Consider the following 20010-nt stretch of genomic DNA (forward strand, 5'->3'; position numbering starts at 1 on the left):
AGCCGCGCTCAGAACGAGACGGAGCCCATCGTCCTGGAGGGGAAGTGCCTCGTGGTGTGCGACTCCAACCCCACCTCGGACCCCACGGGCACGGCGCTCGGCATCTCCGTGCGCTCGGGCAGCGCCAAGGTGGCGTTCTCCGCCGTCCGGAACACGAACCACGAGCCGTCCGAGATGAGCAACCGGACCATGGTCATCTACTTCGACCGGGTAGGTCCCGTTTAATAGAACGGTGCTGGAAGTTTCCCTGTGTTTTTATGTCCCCTTCTTTTAGAAGGATAGACCGTTAGACGCGCATATAGGTGCATTTTTCGCGTTCAAACATTAAATACAGTCAATGCGCAATAAAAGCTTAATTTAGCGCATTTGTTTGCGGAGCGGCTGCACGTTACGGTGGCAGGTGGCGCGCGCAGCCAAGAGCCGCTTCGGTCACCGAAAGTGGAGTGCAGGTATTTACTAAAAATGTCCCACCTTCCAAGGTGGTTGTTAAAGTCAAGCCTGGGAGGAAATTCAAATTCTTTCAACTTTCAGAGCTGACAATACGGTGCATGGGAAGCGACATCTCGCCGAATAATTTAGTAACGGCAGGTCGTGAGGGCGAGGTCTTACCCGCCCGCCGCTAAAGGTTAATTCTCCATCAAAGTGCCATTCAATTACGCGCCATAGTTCGCCTCCGTCCATAAAACCAGACATTTGGCTGCGGAAATGCATAATTGAAAATACCATTTGAATGATTGATTAAGTTCTCTATAAAGTTTCAAAGTTCTGACAGGAATTAAAAAAAGCCTGGATAAAAGCAGAGTTGTTCCTCTGCATTGTAGAATCAGAATAACCCATCAAAAAGAGGTAGCCTTGTCCTTAAGGACATTTTATAACAGTAAAGTAAAGCTGTGGAAACAATACTGAATTAAAGTGCTCTGTGGCTTAATGCGCAGCCGCCTTTTAGCTAGTGTGTATTCATTGCTTCATTTATATTGTTTGTCAGAAAACACATTTTATTATTTTACTCACTCATCACACTGATCTCCAGTTAATTTTTGAAGGAGCAAATTTAAAACTTGATGTTGATGCCTCTCTTTCTTTCTTTCAGGTTCTAGTAAACGTTGGTAAGAATTTTGACGAGGAGAGAAGTAATTTCATCGCGCCACGCAAAGGGATTTACAGTTTTAACTTCCACGTAGTCAAAGTCTACAACCGTCAAACTATACAGGTAGCGCGTGTTCGTGTGTTTGTCTCTTATGTGTAAGTGTGTGTGGGTTGTGTATATCTGTGCGTGTGGCCTCCTTCCACCACCCGCCCTCATGATCTTTTTCGCTCATAAACATTGAATATCAGCTGCACTGGCAGTTATTTTGGATGTGTTTGAGATGCCTTACCCAGGAGACAACGACGGAGGCCGGCATTAACAGATAAAAGCTGCTCACCCGCCACCCGCCGGCCCAATCATAATTAATCAATACATGCACAGAGGACAGAGCCAAATTAAGAGCGTGCAGCCGGCAGGAGGACGGGGTGCTGTGCTCCAGCAGCTTTACTTTCACATAGCCATGTCTCTGTCTCTTCTCATGAACAGAGGCAGTAGGTTGACACAGGTTTCTGGTTATTTAGAAGATTAAAACATTAACTAAATGTGGAGTAAAACAAATAAACAAAGGCATTGTAATTTTCTTTCCCATACACTCAACAAAACGTACTCGTACAGCTTTCGTGTAGAATTGTTATCTCAAACGCATTCAAGCAATCAAAACTTTCCATTCATCCTTCTAACAATTCATTTTCACTATGCTCTCCATTTACTCTTCTAGGATAGGATCTGCCTCAAGTCAATATCTAACTTGCACCCGATGATGATTTTGTTAATTATTATGGGTTCGTTTCACATTAAACAGTTGTGTAATTATGCCATTGGATCCCCAAGGAAAACCACAACGGCATAATGTTTTATAACGTATGTAGCAACAAGTAGCAGTTGTGTGTGTGTGTGTGTGTGTGTGTGTGTGTGTGTGTGTGTGTGTGTGTGTGTGTGTGTGTGTGTGTGTGCGTGTGTGTCGGGGACTCAAACTCAGAGGAAACTTCATTTGTGTGTGACTTATTCCAAAAAGTGTGTGGATGGCAAAAACCTGACTCACAGCACTCAGGTAGTCAGTCATACCCTGTATAACCCAGTGGTGATAATGCCTGTTACAAATAATTTTTATCAATACATAAATGTCAGAGACAAACTGAGGCAAGCAGAGAAACTAATATTTTATACTTTAGATTCTCTTTTTAGCAACTACTGCCTTCATGTGTGGTCAAATCATGTTGGTATAAATTGTCCAAAGTTTTAATTTTAAGGGGCAAAGACAACAAAGCTGTGCTCTGTCATGTTTCTGATGTGGAACAAACAGGTGTAGGCTGTCCTTCCTCCTTTAAGCATCCATCCTCTGTGCTGCTAAATACCACCCTCAACCTTCACTTATTCTCCCATCCATCCAGCATATTTTCTGTTGAAAACTCCCTCTGTCTGATTGCCTTAGAGGAAGCTACTGCAGTACATGCACATCAGAGACAGTAGGAGAATGTCAGTGAAAGTGCATGAGAAACACTATGATGGACAAAGGTTAAAGAGACTTAAAGATGAAATAAAGGGAGAAAAAACGGTAATGAAGATGGATAAATAGAAAGAGAATAAATGTGGACAGGAAGAAAATAAAGCAGACATACCAGAAACTATTGATCAGTGTATTCGTTGTTCATCAGTCCTTTTCTGTGGATCTATTTATTGTTGAGAGGTGACAGAAGTGACATGGCTGTCAAAAAGCTGCCACAAAACATCTTCCTTTGTTTTTTTACCCTATCAATTAAATACAAATCTAGCAAACTTAATACAGTATCTGAAGCGAACCGCATCGCTCTGCCCATAACGCCTCACATACTGTACGGTTTGCTGAAACATCCACTAATGAATAGTTTACCTGCATTTTCCCATGAAAATAGCTTACACATCAAACACTTTCTTTTGGTACAGGGCTTCATATTGTGTGTATCCACACTCAACCTCCGTATATATAAGATAAATAGATGTAAATACATCACATTGTACATCGCGTGTACATCTTGCATCTGCAGCTAGAAAAAGACATGAAGCGCTGAACATCAGTACTCTTTAGTGTCAGGTGCTCCATGAATAGAGCTTTATAATTGTTTTAGAAGGTCATAATACTTTAAATTAGAAATAATTTGAGATATTACACATGGATAGATCCAGCCTCTGTTTGAGTCATACTGTAAGTGTTATTGTTACTAATAATCGTGTCATTTGTAAGTAGATTTTAAACAAATAAAAATTTCTGTCCTATTGAAAGAAGAACATCTGGACACACTGCTCCAAGCTGTTTAGTAGTGCACTTCCATCATAATAAGACATTTTACAAAGTGCACTATGTACTTTAAGGAGATATTTTACATTTTGCAGAGTAGCTTCACTCTTCAGGAGTAATGCAGCTCTTTCAAACATAACCCATGTATGTACTTTGGTTTTTATTAGACACAGCTTTATATGTTGGTCCTCCCATATTTTACATTTTCGAAATGTTAAATGCTTTATGGGTAATTCAGAAGAGCAACTGTAGCAAGAAGAACTAAATGATCATAGCAACTTAAATACATCAGTACAGTATGTAGGTGGTTGTGTATTTTGAACAGGGTGAATTCATAGTAGGTGATTAATATATTCTTGCTTGTGCAGCCAAAATGATTGTACTATAGCGCGTTAACTGGAGCCTTTATCATAAATGTATTTTTCACAGTACATATTAAATGACTAATTGCACACTTAGTTTGACACATACTGAAAGCATCTTTTTACAGTTTAAAATATTCTTAAAATGTTATAATCAAATATTTTCAATGTGGAGACTGGTAAATGAGGCTGTGCTCTGTTTAAAAGTCATATAGCTGTCACAAAATGCTATATAAGCACCACTTCATTAAAGTGCTGGAAATTTCTGTTTCAAAAAGACACTTTTCAAAGATTAATGTGTGACTAGAACCATTGAGCTGAAACTCAACTAAAGCCATTTCCAGACATTTTTAAATATCATCAAACAGTTTTTTTATGTAGACTGATTAATTTTGTCGTTCAATCAAACATTCTCTTCTCTGAATGCTAATGGCAGCGTCTTAAGTGTTCCTTTCAACCTAATAGTTAAAAACATCAAAAACTGTAGACTTGATAAAACCATCAAAAATTACTGGTGTATACAGTATTACTACCCATTGCCTTCAAAGCAGCATCAATTCTTCTAGGTACACTTGCACAAAGTCAGGGATTGTGTAGGATTATAGTCAGCTGTATGATTAACCAATTATAACGAGCAGGTGCTAATGATCAGCAGGATCATCTGTGGTTAGTTCTCTCAAGATGTTTGGAAAAACCTATCAGCCGAGTTCCAGCCATGTGCATTTGAACCTAGAAGAATTGATGCTGGTTCAATCACTGTGTTTTGTTCAATTATGACAATGAATGTTTAACACTTCCATTTTTAAAAGCATTCTTTGTTTACAGCATTTTTTCTACACTTGCCTAATACCTTTGCACAGTACTGTCCATATTTCTAAAATGCTAAAAATGTGTCAACACATTTACAACTACAGTAGGAGTCTAACTAGCTAACTAGCCTAACCTAGCAATATCACATCATTAAAGAGTTACCTAATAATTCTTTAACATTGAATTTGTGGCATATGTTCTGTTAATTCTAGAAATATTAATAGGGGTCTCATTCATAACCAGTGTATACAGTATAAGCACATCTTTGATGTTGTTTGATCTTATTTCTTTTTCTTGGCCTGAAATGCCCTTTGTCATGTTGTAAGACTTCAGGCTTCAACATTAGCTCAACACCACAGCAACAAAGACTCTCCTATATTAATTTAGAAAATAGTTAACTCATCATGTTTTCACCCCTGTAATACTCATTGGATGGTGCCATCAGCACCACTCAAATAATAAAGCATTAGAATGAAGCAAATATGTGCCACTAAACCTCTGTATTATGTGTTTAAAGAAAACGTCTGGCCAATGGGACATTGATGTGCTAAACCAAGAATTGTGATAAATAAACAGCATGAACTGAGTTATGACAAATAAAAATAAAAATAGCCTAGGTTTATTACTGGCCCAGACAGAGACCATCTAATGCATTGGAGATGCAGAGAGGCAAATGTAAAAGCCACATAAATAAACATCTTATTTGTTCCTGTGTTTTCTTGCCTTTGAAGTGGTGAAGGGAGAAAGTACGAAGAAAAAACTTGGTAATGGAGTTGGGTTGTCTGTAGCTGACCAGAGAAACTGCATGTTCAGGGAGATGTCAGATCATGGACAATAGCTTTAGGTTGCTTGTTTGTACGCTTGTTTCAAGGGTGGGTTGAGACATTCGTGCTGTACTGAGACAAAATTGGGGACTATTAAAATTGCTGTGCTGCCTTTGATTCAGAAGCTTTGCAATTAACACAATGTACTAAAAAATCTGAGAAATGTCTGAGCTTCAAACCTACATAACCACTTGAACATTCATTATTGTCTTTTGTGACATTTTAATGGATTTGGTTGAGGGAAGATATTGCACTGACCATTGTGTTGACTCAGCCTTTAAAATCACCCATTGTCAGAGGCTGAAGCATTTAATTTTGCTGTTCTTCCAAAATAAAAGTATAGCTTGCATCCAGTATATACAGACTACCGAATATTCATGTTGGATCATCTTCAATTTAAATTGGCCGATACTCATAGAGCTACCAGGCTACCATACTCCCACATTTTGTCAGAATGTTATAAAAAGTTGCTGTTGCGTGTTACACTTTACCTGACTTTATTACAAATAATGCTGTTATATACTAGTGCTACATCATGGAAAAATCACAAGATGATTGACAAGGAGGTGGCTACTACTGGCTGACAGACCGTCAGAATCCCCCCGACTTAAAATCAATCAAACCTGTAACATGTAGAAACAAAAAACAGGATACAGACTGACAGAAAGCAACAAGAGTAACATGGTCAAGGTTACAGTTATGGTTAAGCAACATAACAGGTACTGTATGAAGAAGGACTGACTGACTAAAAAAATTAAATACAAACTAAATATCACTGCAATGCAGGGGAAAACTATATTTAGCCAACAGAATATCAGGACACTATATAGAAATAAACAGGAATATAAATATAGCTAACTAGGGAGCAGAGACGCAGGACGAACATACTAAAACAGGAACCAATGAACAGCTTGACAACACAGGACCAACAGACTGGCAGTAACTGACAGAACCAGCAAAACCTCATAAGACTTCACATCAGTAACATAAATAACAGCATACTGTATATAACACCACTGTCAAAGAGTAACCGGAGAGAACAAGCCTTAAACACTACATATTGACACAAGTCATGAACAGGACACAGGGAGTTAAAACTAGGAAACAGATATCTCCCCAACGAAGAAGACTGAAAAACACAAAATGCTCCTCTGGCAGGCCGGAGGGCCGAACCGTCACACTGTGCCACAAACATTCTCAGCATCTTTAGATGTTTCAACAGCATCTTTAGACATTCTAACACCTTGTCTGACCGGTAGAATATTCACTTCAGTACAACTTCATCACCCATTATGATTTCAATTAAGAAAACTGTTTCACAGCTTCAGCAACTTCAGTTAAACTAAGAAAAATATTTCTGTTAAAAAGCTGTTCTATTGGATGCATTAATCTGGACAAGATGCAGGGGCAGATGTCATTCTGATCAGTCAACTGAGAAAATAATACATATTAAGAGGATGATTTTTTTTTTTTTTTTTTTTACAAGTAGTTAACAGGGGCGGCATGGCGGTGCAGTGGCTAGCGCTGTCGCCTCACAGCGAGAAGGTTGGATTCCCGGAGGCGGGTGCCTTTCTGCGTGGAGTATGCATGTTTTCCCCGTGTTCGCGTGAGTTCTCCGGTTTCCTCCCACAGTCCAAAAACATGCATTAGGTTGAGTGGCCTCTCTCTATTGCCCGTAGGTGTCAGTGCGTGTGCGCATGGTTGTTTGTCTATGTGTTTGTCTATGTGTTGCCCTTTGATGGGCTGGCGACCCGTCCAGTGTGTACTCTGCCTCTCGCCCATAGCCAGCTGGGATAGGCTCCAGCCCACCCCCACGACCCCGCGTGTGGGATTAAGCGGTATGGAAAACGGCATGGAAGATGGATGGACGGATGGATGAAGTTAACAGTCCAACAAAGATATAAGGGCCACAGGCACAGAAAAACCATTATATGGTATATAATATACTGTATGCTGTACTGCTGAGTATTTTAACGGTGGCCCGTAACATTTTGTTCCATGCATGGAACATTTTGTAGATTTAGGTGCGGGAGTCCTCCCACACCTAAATCATAGAAACAAATAACTGGTCTGGTCTTCTTAAGGTTGTAAGGCTGATTAATCTTGATGGTATTTTTTCTTTGGCTGTGCTTTGACATTTAGGAACTGATGATTGAAAGATGCATGTTTTGCCTTTACTAAGGAAGAAATATGGCAGCTGGAGGCTGTACCCAGTGGTTATCCCAAGTTGATGATGTTTTTTCTTGAGGCAGTATCGATAAAGACTGGGGGAGATTTGCTGACATTTGTAGAATCTGTTTTTGTGCCTTGGTCCATAATGTAAGTTGCTTTGTAAAGGTTTGACCTTTTGTCTGGTTGTCTCCATTGCTTTGCATCATTTCTATTTAAGTTCACATCACCTGCAGAATCTAAGATTTATCGCTGTGTTTACACAGCATCACATCTTATTTAGCTCTGCAAATAGAGAAAGATTGAATTGTATGTGATACAGTGTGACATTGCTCCAGCATGCACATTACCAGGACTCGCAAACTGTAACAGGTAAATTCAATTCAAACAGATTTAATTTTATTATTGACGCCTATGCTTTTCTACTGTGGAAGCAGTGGCTCAAGAAGTGGAGCTGTTGGCCACCAATCATAGGGTCGATGGTTTGATCACTGGTATCACCATCTATTTTTAACGTACCTTATATGTTTACCAAAACTAGAAAAAGACACTAAAGAAAGAGTAAGAGTAATTCACGAAAAGTGGCCAAGGGGCTCATACTAGATCAGGGGTCTAGGTTGAGTATGAGTAGAAGGCGCAAAATTATGATCTCGCCTAGGGCACCAACTTAGCCAGGGCCCGCCCTGGCTCTTGAGGACCAGGTTTGGGCACTGTACTAGATTACACCAAGTTAGGATGCATATTCCATTTACATCCATTAATGTCAGTCTGTATTTGAACTAAGAGCACTCATTCTTTGAACTCGCTTCACTCAACCGTCCTGCACTAAATTTAACACAAACTTTAGAAATCCTCCATTTTAAGTGTTTCGGGCCCCAGACACATGCACCATAATGTCTGTGTCTGCACAGAGGAGGATGAGGAGGAACAAGGGGCTCACTGAGAAACAAGGAAAGGGGAATAAATTAAATGCACATGCACACTAAATACAGTAATGCTAACGAATTGGACCTTGATGTCTCAATGTAGATCTGTAGATCGCCCACACGACCCATCTGAAAACTTGTGTTTTAAGCTCTTGTCTACAACGCTTTGTTTTAGGATTGTGTCGCAAGCGAAGTTGATCCTTTTGAGGAAGCGAATAGCTGTGACTCGCCGCTGGGGTCAAAAATCACGGTCACTGAATCCAATGTAACAGCAAAACTGGCTACCTCAACCATGTTTGATCCAAAATCTGACTCTCGTCGAACGGGAGGCTGTTGAAGTGGTTACACTTTGACTGGTGCAAGGTACGTCTAACTGGCAATTTCACATTTTATTTAATTTATTGATTATAATATGCAACTTGATTAGCGGCTGCTAACGCTAATAATAATGGATGCTAATATGCAGCCTGAATTAATACAACAGAATATTCCTAACACGACTATAGCTTATTTGGGTGCATAGCTCGATAAACTGATAGAAGCTCATTTGTACACGTTTTTTTTTTTTCTTATGCTGATGCTGGGTCAAAATAATTTCTTCATAATTTCTCAGCCGCATCTTATATTTTGCCGTATTTGTCTGTAATTAAGTGCTAATGTGGGAACATTAAATGTCTACCAATGGTCATGGTCTGACAGCAACTGTTGCTGTCAAGATATTGCATGTGTTTAATACTTTTATTATGTGACATGGTATTTGATATTAAAATTGAATGTGTATTCATTAGAGAACACATTTAATATACAGTTTATCAGACAAACTAAGCACAATTACACATGCGTGGAACAAATCAGTAAATCAGAATGTCATAAACAATTTTAGAACATTTTACGATTTACAGATTAATAACTGCATAACCTACCTGGGAACTCTGGTTTACAAACATAGCTTTGCTTCTAAATATATATTGACCTAATATATTTGTAATTGCTTTTAGTAAGGTGTATGATCTATCAAGTGATAATATATAACTAATAGAAATGTAGTTATTGTTTTTTACTTCATAAATGTGACAGTACTATGTCTGTGTGTATCTCAAGTTGTTGCAGGCATCTAGCCTAGAAGTCTTGTCAGCTGGTGCTGGGGACTTCTAGGGTGAAGAGTCCAAGTCATCCCATCTTCCCTGGTCTGGATCCGGGCAGTGTTTCTTGAGGGACAAGGCACCTATGTTGGACTTAGACCACCTGTGAAATAACAAAATTACTGTTTTTTCATTGCAATACCTGAATAAAAGTTGAAATATTATAAAACATTTGTTTTTTTTCCATCATAAAAGAAGAGTTCAGTGAAACAGCAATAGTCAAAGCCAACTTTATTGTCAACTAATGCACAAGCACTATAATGCTAGATAAGTTACCTTCCTGGTTCAATGTGCAGACCACAGAATAAATGGGGCAGTTTGTATAAACAAAAACAATGTCACATTTACAGCTAGCTGACTAGATAAGCAACACTTAGGAGAAGACAGCAACAACATAGATGTTAGACTTAGATAGAACCTGCCATAACCCAAATTCACAGGTCTACTTGGGCTACGACATACAGTACACATGACAGGCTCAGTAGTAATTAGAAACCCAGCTGACTCTCAACTTACTGTTGCAAACCCAAGTTGTATTGAACGTCATGTGGAGGGCTAGCACTAGCATCTACGCTGCGCTAGCCGCTATCATGGCGCTAGCAGCTAAAATGTGAGCTGAATGAATGACCTCAGTACCATAAATCACATGATTTGAACCGGACAAATGCTGGAGAGGCTTGGACTCATCCAAATTGCGTGGCAACACCTTGCAACACTATCTCTCTGTCGCTGTAGCTGTTAGCATCAACTGTTCTAGCCATTAGCATTCCTTACACAGGAGGGGAGCTAGATTATAAACAAAGAAACTTCTGGAGTACATAAATCAAATGAGTATCAAGCACGTACTCACGTTTGGGGATAATAAATAAATGAGACAATTATGTAAACTGACCATGAAATTATGAAATAATCACAAACATTTCCCAAAGTAAGCTCATTATTATGAAAATTTATTTTATAATGATTATTTTCATAATAATACAAATGATTACATCTGCCTTTTTATTTAATCCAGAAGTTTTTATTTTAAAAAAAATGCCCTTTTCCCCAGTACCATGTTTATTTCATAATGCCATTATACAGAATGACTTTGTCTGCCAATCAAGTCAAAAAGGGCGTAGGAAGTTATGCGATTGGCTACTCATTAACTCAGACATAAGCAACAGTACTTCAGGTATCGATTTAAGTCTGGTGGCGCAATAATCTCTGCTACCCACTAGATAGTAGTATACACCTTAAACAGTTTGTCGTTAAGGAGACCAGATGGTAATGCTACTGCTAATAAGGGTGTTCTGTAACAACTTACAACCATGTTAATTGGTGACCAGCTTCACACGTTAGCTGTCCTTGTTGATGCCTTGACAATGTTTTATTATCTTGTCTGTGCATGATCTACACAAATTGAGTTTTACAAAAAGTGACGCTGTTTGAACGCCACTCGTGTTGTAGTCAAAAGAAAATGAGGACCGATTAAGTCTGCACCTGAATTGCTGCATTCTGCTTTCAATAACAATTTGGCCAACGCAAAACCTTTGCGTTTTTTCTTTGGAGCCTGGATTAAGTTTAACAAGCATAATTTTAAAAGTATTCTGAAACACTTTCAATTCCGTTCCATTCATTTTAAATATATACTGCGTCTAAATATAGACTGTGTATATATATATATATATATATATATATATATATATATATATGTACACGCACAACCATTTCCTGTTTTTTGTGTCTGTGAGCATTTCTTTATAACATTAAACTATTTAGTTGCAAAGACAGGATGAAAATTGAAATGTCAAAGGGCAGCAAGAGGACACAGGTTATACAGAAAAGACGCATCGTAAACAATTTGTCTGTGACTGGACCGTCTACTTCAGCATCAGAGACATAGAATGTGAAAGCACCATTTATAAAAACGCTGCAGGTCTTCTTTAACGTTTCCCCATTAAACATAACACTCGATATATTAGATGTGGTTTTAATTGAATGTATTTGGCCAATGAAACAATGTCAGCCAGTATACTGTCCAGTCAAGAAAATCACAGCTTTACTGAAGGTCTGACATTTCTTTATTCCTTCATTGTCCTCAAACCAACGTTAGAGCTACATGGATAAACTAACATAGACTACACAACCCTAATAAAAAATATGTACTGTATCTAGTTAGCATAATCGATTAACGCAGTTTATGTAATTAAGCACAAAATACTGTAGCTCTGCGATGTCCATAACCTACATAATAACTGACTTTGTTACTGCAGTCAACTGGAGCTTTAACCAAAACAGTGTCACTAGTTTCCTTATTACTTTCTCTTCCCGTATACTGCTTTTACTGATCAAACCACTCGCTTTGGTGCATATCTTCCTCCGTGGTGCCTTTGTGGAAAACACCACTCTGCTTGACGGAATGTAATAAGGCCATAATAGGACTATTTAACACTACACACAGACACAAATACAATATGCATGGGAACTACACAACATTCTCAGACGTTACAGTCAGTATTTACAGCCCAGCAGTTTTCACATCTGCGCAACATAAAACTGGATTCAGATGAGTCACAGTTTGACACACACTAAGAGCAACCACTGCAGTTAGGAAGTGGTTCGCTAGACCCCATTCTCCTCTGAACCGTACTGGGTGACGCAGCAGATATGATGGCAATGTTCCTGATAGACATGTTAGACAGCACAAAAGTCCTTACTGCTGCATTTAAAATTTCAAGACGTGGACGGACAACAGAATGGTTCCTCATATTACACATGGACACAACGCTCAATTTATCACAAATGGTTGAAAATGGCGTCCTCAATGTGAACACATTAAAGAGCAAAAACATACAGAACATGTAAGAATATCACCTAATCAACTCAATACAGTATCTGCTGGTAAATGATATCTCTCTACTTAATCTGCTAAAGTAAGCAGGACTTCACTCATGTCCGCCATCTCTAACCACACAACCCCTCACAGGTGTCTAGGAAAACCAATCGATGGAAAGAGATCAGCCAATGGCTGTGCAGGTCCCACCCACTAGCACTGATTGACAGACAAAGTCATTCTGCTGTAAAACGGCATTATGAAATAAATACAGCACTGGGGAAAAAGGCATTATGTAATAAAAGCCGATTTTGGAAAACGACATTTTGAAATAAAAACTTCTGGATTTAAATAAAAAGGCAGCTGTAATAATTTGTATTATTATGAAAATGTAATTTTCATAATAATGAGCAGATTTTACAGCATAATGAAACCTATTTCATAATAATAAGGAAAATGTTTGTGATTATTAATTTTATGGGCAGTTTACAAAATTGTCTCTCATTTATTTATATAAGTATTTATTTCATAGTGTCCTATTAATTAATGCAATATTGAACACTTTGGAGTTCCATATTCTTCAACCTCAAGCCCAGTAATAAATATAGCCTAGTTTTCAAAGCAGTCAGAGGTGAAATGGAACAAGCATTTAGGCAGCGGTACTGGCATCGGCCCATTTACAATAAAATTAATCCATAAAGTTCTCCTTTTTTGCTCCGCTGGTAAAATGAAAAAGGCTGCGATGCTGGTTGGAACAACCAACAACGGAGCACTTTCTGTGCCCCAATGACCCCATGTCAGTTTGTATCACACTGAGTGACTGAAACGCAATGTTGCATGTAAATCTCGGTGTCCAGGGTTTGTCTGGGCAGGCCAGGGCTGGGTCTGTGAGTGGTCTAACGACCGTAGGCGTAGACAGTCTGGGAAATTTGAAACCGATCGTTTCTGAACCGCATTGGATAAAGTGACAAAATGTGAAATGAATAGGTAATGCACTTCTAACACACCAGGAGCATCTTAACATGGACTTTGCATGTGCAGGGACCTTTTAAAGGATCTAGAGTTTAATAAAAATGAAGGAGATGAGTGACTGCTACAGTATGGCATATGGCATGTGAAGACAGTTGACCAGACAGGAGCTCTCGATGCAATAACAGGATCTCATCTTGTTTTTGTGAGATGCCAGACACCTTCTATTTACATATCAAGAATAAGACTTTCATTCACCTTCTCTCTGCTCTATAACTTTTTCGTGCCATCGCACCATTATATTCTAACTCTTCTTTCCTCTTTTTATGTATACACCACTCTCTTTTTTCTCTCTATATATCTCTGTTATTCTATTTCTTTTTGTTACTCGGACAGCTAATTGGCACTCATGCATTAATGAATGCAGATTGATTGAGGGCTGACACAATTCACAGTCCTATTATTATGCTTTTATATTTATCGCTGGTAATTGCAAGAATGTGGTTGACTGAAGTGTGTGAGGTGGAGGGTGGCAGACATGCCTTATTATGGCCATACTGTACATCATTGTGTGTGTGTGTGTGTGTGTGTGTGTGTGTGTGTGTGTGTGTGTGTGTGTGTGTGTGTGTGTGTGTGTGTGCAAAATATAATGTATAATGTTGTTTCTATAAAGATCTATATAAAGGTCAGTCTGGCAGTTTTTCACTGTGTAATGAAATGCTTCCACATTAACATTTCAGACATTATGCTTTATGTCTGATTAGGATGCTACTTTAGTAGCAACTTATTTGATTTTAAAAAAGACTTTTGCACTAACCCTACTTGAACTGACTGGCTTTTGAGGCCCAAACTGCTTCTCCTCGCTCCAATTATAGAAAGCCTGATTAGTGGAATGATGCAGCGAACGATCTTTTGGATCTTATACTGTGCATAAAGTCTTTACTTGCCTCTCGCATGCCAAAAGCCAAATATCACACAAGTGGTTTGGCCTAGACTCTGTTCACAGCTCCATGACATTTTAACTGAGTCAACATGAAGCTTGTCTATAACCAAGATCATTGTGTGAAGCCAGAAAGCCATGATTTTAACTGATACATGCACAAGCCTGGCAGTAATAAAGACTAGAGGTCTGAAGGTCTAAAAGAAAGAGGCATAGTTTGTGTTGTGTGGTTTTGGACTGAAAATAGCTTTAGAAAATGATTAGGTGGCGATTAGGCCAAAAGCTGCCATTCACTAGAAAATAGGAACTTGCACTATGGGGTTAAGAGGCTTAAAAAGAAAACCCAGGTCTTTGGTAAGATGTCTCATTATTCAACACCCTCCTTGGTCCACCTGTACTAGGGGAGTGTAGAGCTCAGCTTCAATTGGGTAGAGGAGGACATATATTTTTAGACTGGCATCCTTTAAATCATGTTTGTCTGTTTGTTTGTTGTTGTCTGTTGAGAAATGCTTAAAACTGTTTTCTCTATAAACCCACCCTCCTCCTCCAGCGCTGAGTGTGTCATTACTGTTTTAATTGTGTATTTGTTTACTCTAGACACATCACACTGGTTGAACCCTGTCTCCTACAACTGACTCCAAAGCACAGTGTACTACGTAAATGCCTTCCCATGATATACTGACTGGCAGTGCTTGCATCAAAGCATTACTGGAGTATTAGCTGCTGTGGAGTCACAAGGATTCTGGTCATACAAAGTGATTGGGTGTCAGACTAGAAGAAATATAAACATATTATGTAAAGAAAATGTATAATATACAAATAACATGGATAATATTTAATCTGAAAGTTTAGTGTAAAAATGTGTTCAAATTTCACTCTCAGCCAAATATATAAGCTGAGTTTGTAAAATTAGATCCTATCTCAGTTTTCTACACAATGCTGCAAGTTAGTTGTATTTAAACATAATTTCTAGAGAGTGCGGTTGAATCTTGAGGGATGTCAGTTATTCATGATGGCTGCACACAAGGATAAGATCAAGGTTTCAAGTTTCTGTAATTGAAGACTCTAGAAAAGAGTCTATAATGTTTCCAAGAGTTTAGAATCAACTGTGATGCATACAAAGGCTGTGATTCAAAGAAGCTGTACAGATCATTGTAGGTATGTTGTAAACTGACACACTGGTATTTCTGGGTTCTCTCTTTAAAATATTAGCTTTGGTTTAATTGTGATATTGCTTAAATTTAAAGCTGCTAAAGTTTAAAACTTCCTGACTTTGGTGACTTTGGTGACCCTCTTCCATCTATGAACAGTGCTGTGGCCATTGTTTTAAAGACTTTTGAACAGTTGGCAGTTCTGGAAACTGCTGCAGGAGGATGAATACGAATCAGAAGAGGGAGTGTGACAATGTCAAACTCTGAATCAGAAGCTGAATAAACATGAATAGGAAGGAGACATTTATTTCCCTGTAGCACGACGTGTGTTCAACAAGATGTACAGTAAGTTCAGGTCAAGCAGCCAAACGGTCCTGTCTCATGTCACACGGAGTGCTGCCTTGACAGTACTGTAGCACACTGGGATCCCCTGAAGGCTGTCACAGCCCAATGTTAGCCTGAGTGGTTAAAGTAGTTTGTGCTAATATTGTATTTTAAACAGACTTTGCTAAAAGATCCCAGTTATATTACAATAAACTATTACACAAAATTAAGTTTGGTAAAGTAAATTAAAATAGTAGGTCCATTTATTCAATAAATATCTAGATACAGTAAACAGTATAATGTGATAGGACTGTATACTGTAATATGTTGTGGCCTTAACTAACAATGTTCAGTGTTTGCTGTGACCTGAACACACACACACACACACACACACACACACACACACACACACACACACACACACACACACACACGCATCCTTGTACTGTACTTCCATGGAAGTGAGGACCTCCATTGACATAAGGCCTTCCTTAGCCCCTTACGCTGACCATCACAACTGAAGGCAGACTTCTAACCCTAATCACATCTTAACCCTCGAACAGGCCTTCAAAGAAGTGAGGACCAACCAAAATGTCCTCACTTTGGTAGGAAAATCATTTTTTTGATTCTCACTTCAATGCAAGTAAACACACACATACACAGACACACACACACCCTGGTTGCTGTGTTCAGTTTGCTATTAAGAGAAGTGCAGGGCCAAGAGAGCTCTTGACTCTGACAGGCTCTCCATCTCCTGCCCACACACACACACACACACACACACACACACACACACACACACACACACACACACTCTCTCTCTCTCTCTCTCTCTCTCTCTCTCTCTCTCTCTCTCTCTCTCTCTCTCTCTCTCTCTCTCTCTCTCTCCCTGACCAAGTGAAATGAGGTGGGTAAGTGTATAATTATGGGACGTTTATGACAGTTTTGTATTAGTTAGCAGCAGTCAGAAATATTTAGGGCTCTGGCGTGACACTGTGTAATAAATTCACCTGATGTTTGGATGTTTATCAAATGTAAAATGTGTTTTCTTTCTTCTCACTTTCTAACTAACATTTAAGATGGTGTAAAGAATAAATGCCATCATCATGGCTTTAAAAAAAGACAGTGAGTAGAATAAAACTGCATGCTTTTTGTTGAAAAGGGAGTACAGATAGTGGATATCAAGTTAATACTGTAGCAATAAAATCAGAGAGGCCACACTCAGATGGTTTGGACATGTGCAGAGGAGGGGTTGTAAATGTATTGGTAGAAGGATGTTGGAGATGGAGCTGCGAGAGTAGAAGATACCATAGTGAGATGGAAAAGATGATTCACTGTGGAGACCCCTGTGGGTAGAGTCAAAAGTAGAAGACGAAGAAGGATATTGAGTAAATACTGTGTGAGAGAGTCTAGTCATACAGCATGTGTAGAAAGTGTGCGTGTGTGTGTGTGCGTGGCCGTGTGTGTGTACAACTGTCTCTCTGAATGTGAAAGAACAATTGAATCACATGCTGACAATCGAATAAAAGATGTTTTATAATATGTGTTTGTAGATATATTTCTGAAACATGTCAGGAAAATGACATCTTGCCTAAAAGTATGGCTGTCCCGTGAATGTACATGACAGCGTATGCTTCATCTCCATGTCTGTGTGACAATGCTCTTCCCCCTCAGCATCCTCATCCTCCTTTTCTTTATGTAAACTGTTTGTATCTTCACCATCTCCAGGTGAGCCTGATGCACAATGGCTGGCCAGTGATTTCGGCGTTTGCAGGCGACCAGGATGTGACGCGTGAGGCAGCCAGCAATGGCGTCCTGATCCAGATGGAGAAGGGGGACCGGGCTTACCTCAAACTGGAGAGAGGAAACCTAATGGGAGGATGGAAGTACTCCACCTTCTCTGGCTTCCTAGTGTTCCCCATGTAGAGGAAGAGAAAGGAATGTGCAGGGAGTGGAAACGAAGGAGGAGAAGCTTGTAGGTGATGGCAAATCAAGACGAGGGTGGATGGAGGAAGGAAAGGGGCGTGCTAAAAACAAGAGGACATGAGAAGACAAGAGTGACTATGACAGGGAGGAGGGATGAGGTGGGTTAGAGAGAAATAGAACGGTTGCACGGGGGTTGAATGCAGGAATGATGGAACCAGTGCACAAAGGCATAAAGCTACCTTCTTCACTTCTTCTCCTCCTTTCATCCATCCTTTCATTCATACAATTCCTGTTTTCTCTGTGGCTTGACTGCAGCTTTGGACAGCCCAAACTTTTTTATTCTATGCTGAAAGATGCAACTGATTATTTGTTTGTTGAGCCTGAGTGTACCCATCTATCTTCCTCCACATCGCCATTCAATTAATTCCTCCATCTCCATCAATGAGCTTTAAAGAATGTTTCTTGAAGAACAGCTTGTACTGTGGCCATATATGTAGTCCATTCTTTTAATTTTTTCATCACCCTTCACATAAATTGCACTGATTTTGTATCATCCCCAAAGCCTAGAAAGTGTAAACTGATCACAGAATGAGGAGCTACAGTATATGATCACATCGACATTACCTGAAAAGAGGAGTTTCTCATTCAGACACATCTCCTCTCTTGCTCTAAAGATTTCTACTAATCTCTTTTATTTTGCACACAGCCTTGCCCTTCGCTCCTCCTTCCTGATCAGCTGTCTTAATAAGATGTGTTATGTATTTTACAGCTATAGTGTTTGACGGTGACTGGGTACTAGCTGTGCAAATGATAACCTATATAATATAATATTGTTTCAAATATTAATCACACAGTGGGTATTTAAATTTAAATTACCGATCTGCAGAGGCAAATGTTAAACTGAAACATAATGCTGATGAATTATTTTTGATCATCATTACATTTGCAAAAAAAAAAAAAAAAAAAAAAGGAACAGACACTAGACACTATATCTGCTTGTGCCATGAAAAGCTCATTCAAGTCCGTTATCAGGTTTGGGCCACTGTGTTTCCAGAAGATCCTGGTCTACAGAAAAGCTGTAGTTTATTTTTATTACCAATAAAGTGTTAAAGTGCCAAGTCCTCTCATTTATATGCTGTCACCATCCCTGATTTACACCCCACAACATAAATGATCTAATCGTACAGTGCAACAGTAAGGAACTGATAAACCAAGCCAGACTACAACAGAAATGCTGCTGGTCTGCTGTTATTGGAGCAGGAAGTTCACAAAAGCTTTGTAGCCTCCTGTCATGAGGTCTGTATTTAACTCTATTTTGACTGCAAGTCACATAACGACACAGAAAGCGATTGAATATTTTGTTCCCTCAGAGTCTGTCTTATCTCTCTGGCAGCCAAACACACACATCCATCGACCTCCATCCTGTCCAGCCATGCTTCATCCATTCCTTCATCTTCCATCCATTTGTCAGTCTGTCCCTCACCATCACTGATGCTGTTAACCCCCCCTTCTCGCCAGGATCCTCTTCTCTCTTTGACTATGCTGTTTACCCAGAAGTGCAGATTTCTCCCTGTTTTCTCTGTTTGTATACATCTTTTAACCCCCCCCAACACACACACACCCTCCATATCCCTCTCCTCCTTCATGTCTGTTCTTTCTCTGCTGCTGTACTTGTTTGCCTCCCAGCACGGATTCTTCCCGGCTTCTCTTCAATGTTGGACTTTGGACACTGAAACCAACTTACAACCGCAAACTCTCTCTCTCTCTCTCTCCCCCTCTCTCTCTCTCTCTCTCTCTCTCTCTCTCCATATTCTTCTGGTATTATGATGATAATAATGATAATATTAATACTGAAAACTGAATCTGGGTGATGACTAACTATAATATCTGTATTTCCGTACATCAATGTTATATAAATTAAAAATATTCAAGGAGAAACTTACTAGTGATTGTGTGTGGAAACCTGAGGCTGCAGTTCTGCTTTTCTGATTAAAACATGCTTCTTGCTTTTTGTTTTGGGTCGAACCAAGTTGTAACTAAAAAGCTAAGACTTCTACTAACAATATGAACCTACAGCATTATTATTATTATTATTATCTTGACTGTAAAATGTGTTAATATTATATTTAGACTATGAAAATATTATTTACTTTCTTATTTATGGCATTTGCTTTGATTAAATCAATAAAATTGAAATTGGACTTTTATTTTACTACTTGACTACTTGAAGCCTGGCCTGGCGCTTTATTTTGTTGACGCTGGCAGAACTTCTGAAAGCTCGGCCCCAGGT

General features: G+C 39.2%; 1 protein-coding gene across 2 annotated transcripts in view; it reads left to right on the forward strand.

Annotated features, from left to right (window-relative positions):
• cbln1 (cerebellin 1 precursor) overlaps nucleotides 1-19927 on the forward strand; it is a 20555-nt gene extending 628 nt beyond the window's left edge. The window contains exons 1-4 of one of the 2 annotated variants that reach the window (XM_055509781.1): nucleotides 1-210; nucleotides 1091-1210; nucleotides 8629-8816; nucleotides 9555-9764. The exon at nucleotides 1-210 is cut by the window's left edge and continues 628 nt beyond it. In XM_055509781.1, the coding sequence (XP_055365756.1) occupies nucleotides 1-210; nucleotides 1091-1210; nucleotides 8629-8790 (492 nt within the window). In that variant the 3' untranslated portion in view covers nucleotides 8791-8816; nucleotides 9555-9764. Of the gene's footprint in view, nucleotides 211-1090; nucleotides 1211-8628; nucleotides 8817-9554; nucleotides 9765-17522 lie in introns of those variants that run through there. The other variant, XM_029153978.3, reaches the window with a different exon arrangement.
• The last annotated feature ends 83 nt before the right edge of the window (nucleotides 19928-20010 follow it).

This window comes from Betta splendens, chromosome 6 (assembly GCF_900634795.4).
Source record: "Betta splendens chromosome 6, fBetSpl5.4, whole genome shotgun sequence".
Classification (NCBI taxonomy): Eukaryota; Metazoa; Chordata; class Actinopteri; order Anabantiformes; family Osphronemidae; genus Betta; species Betta splendens.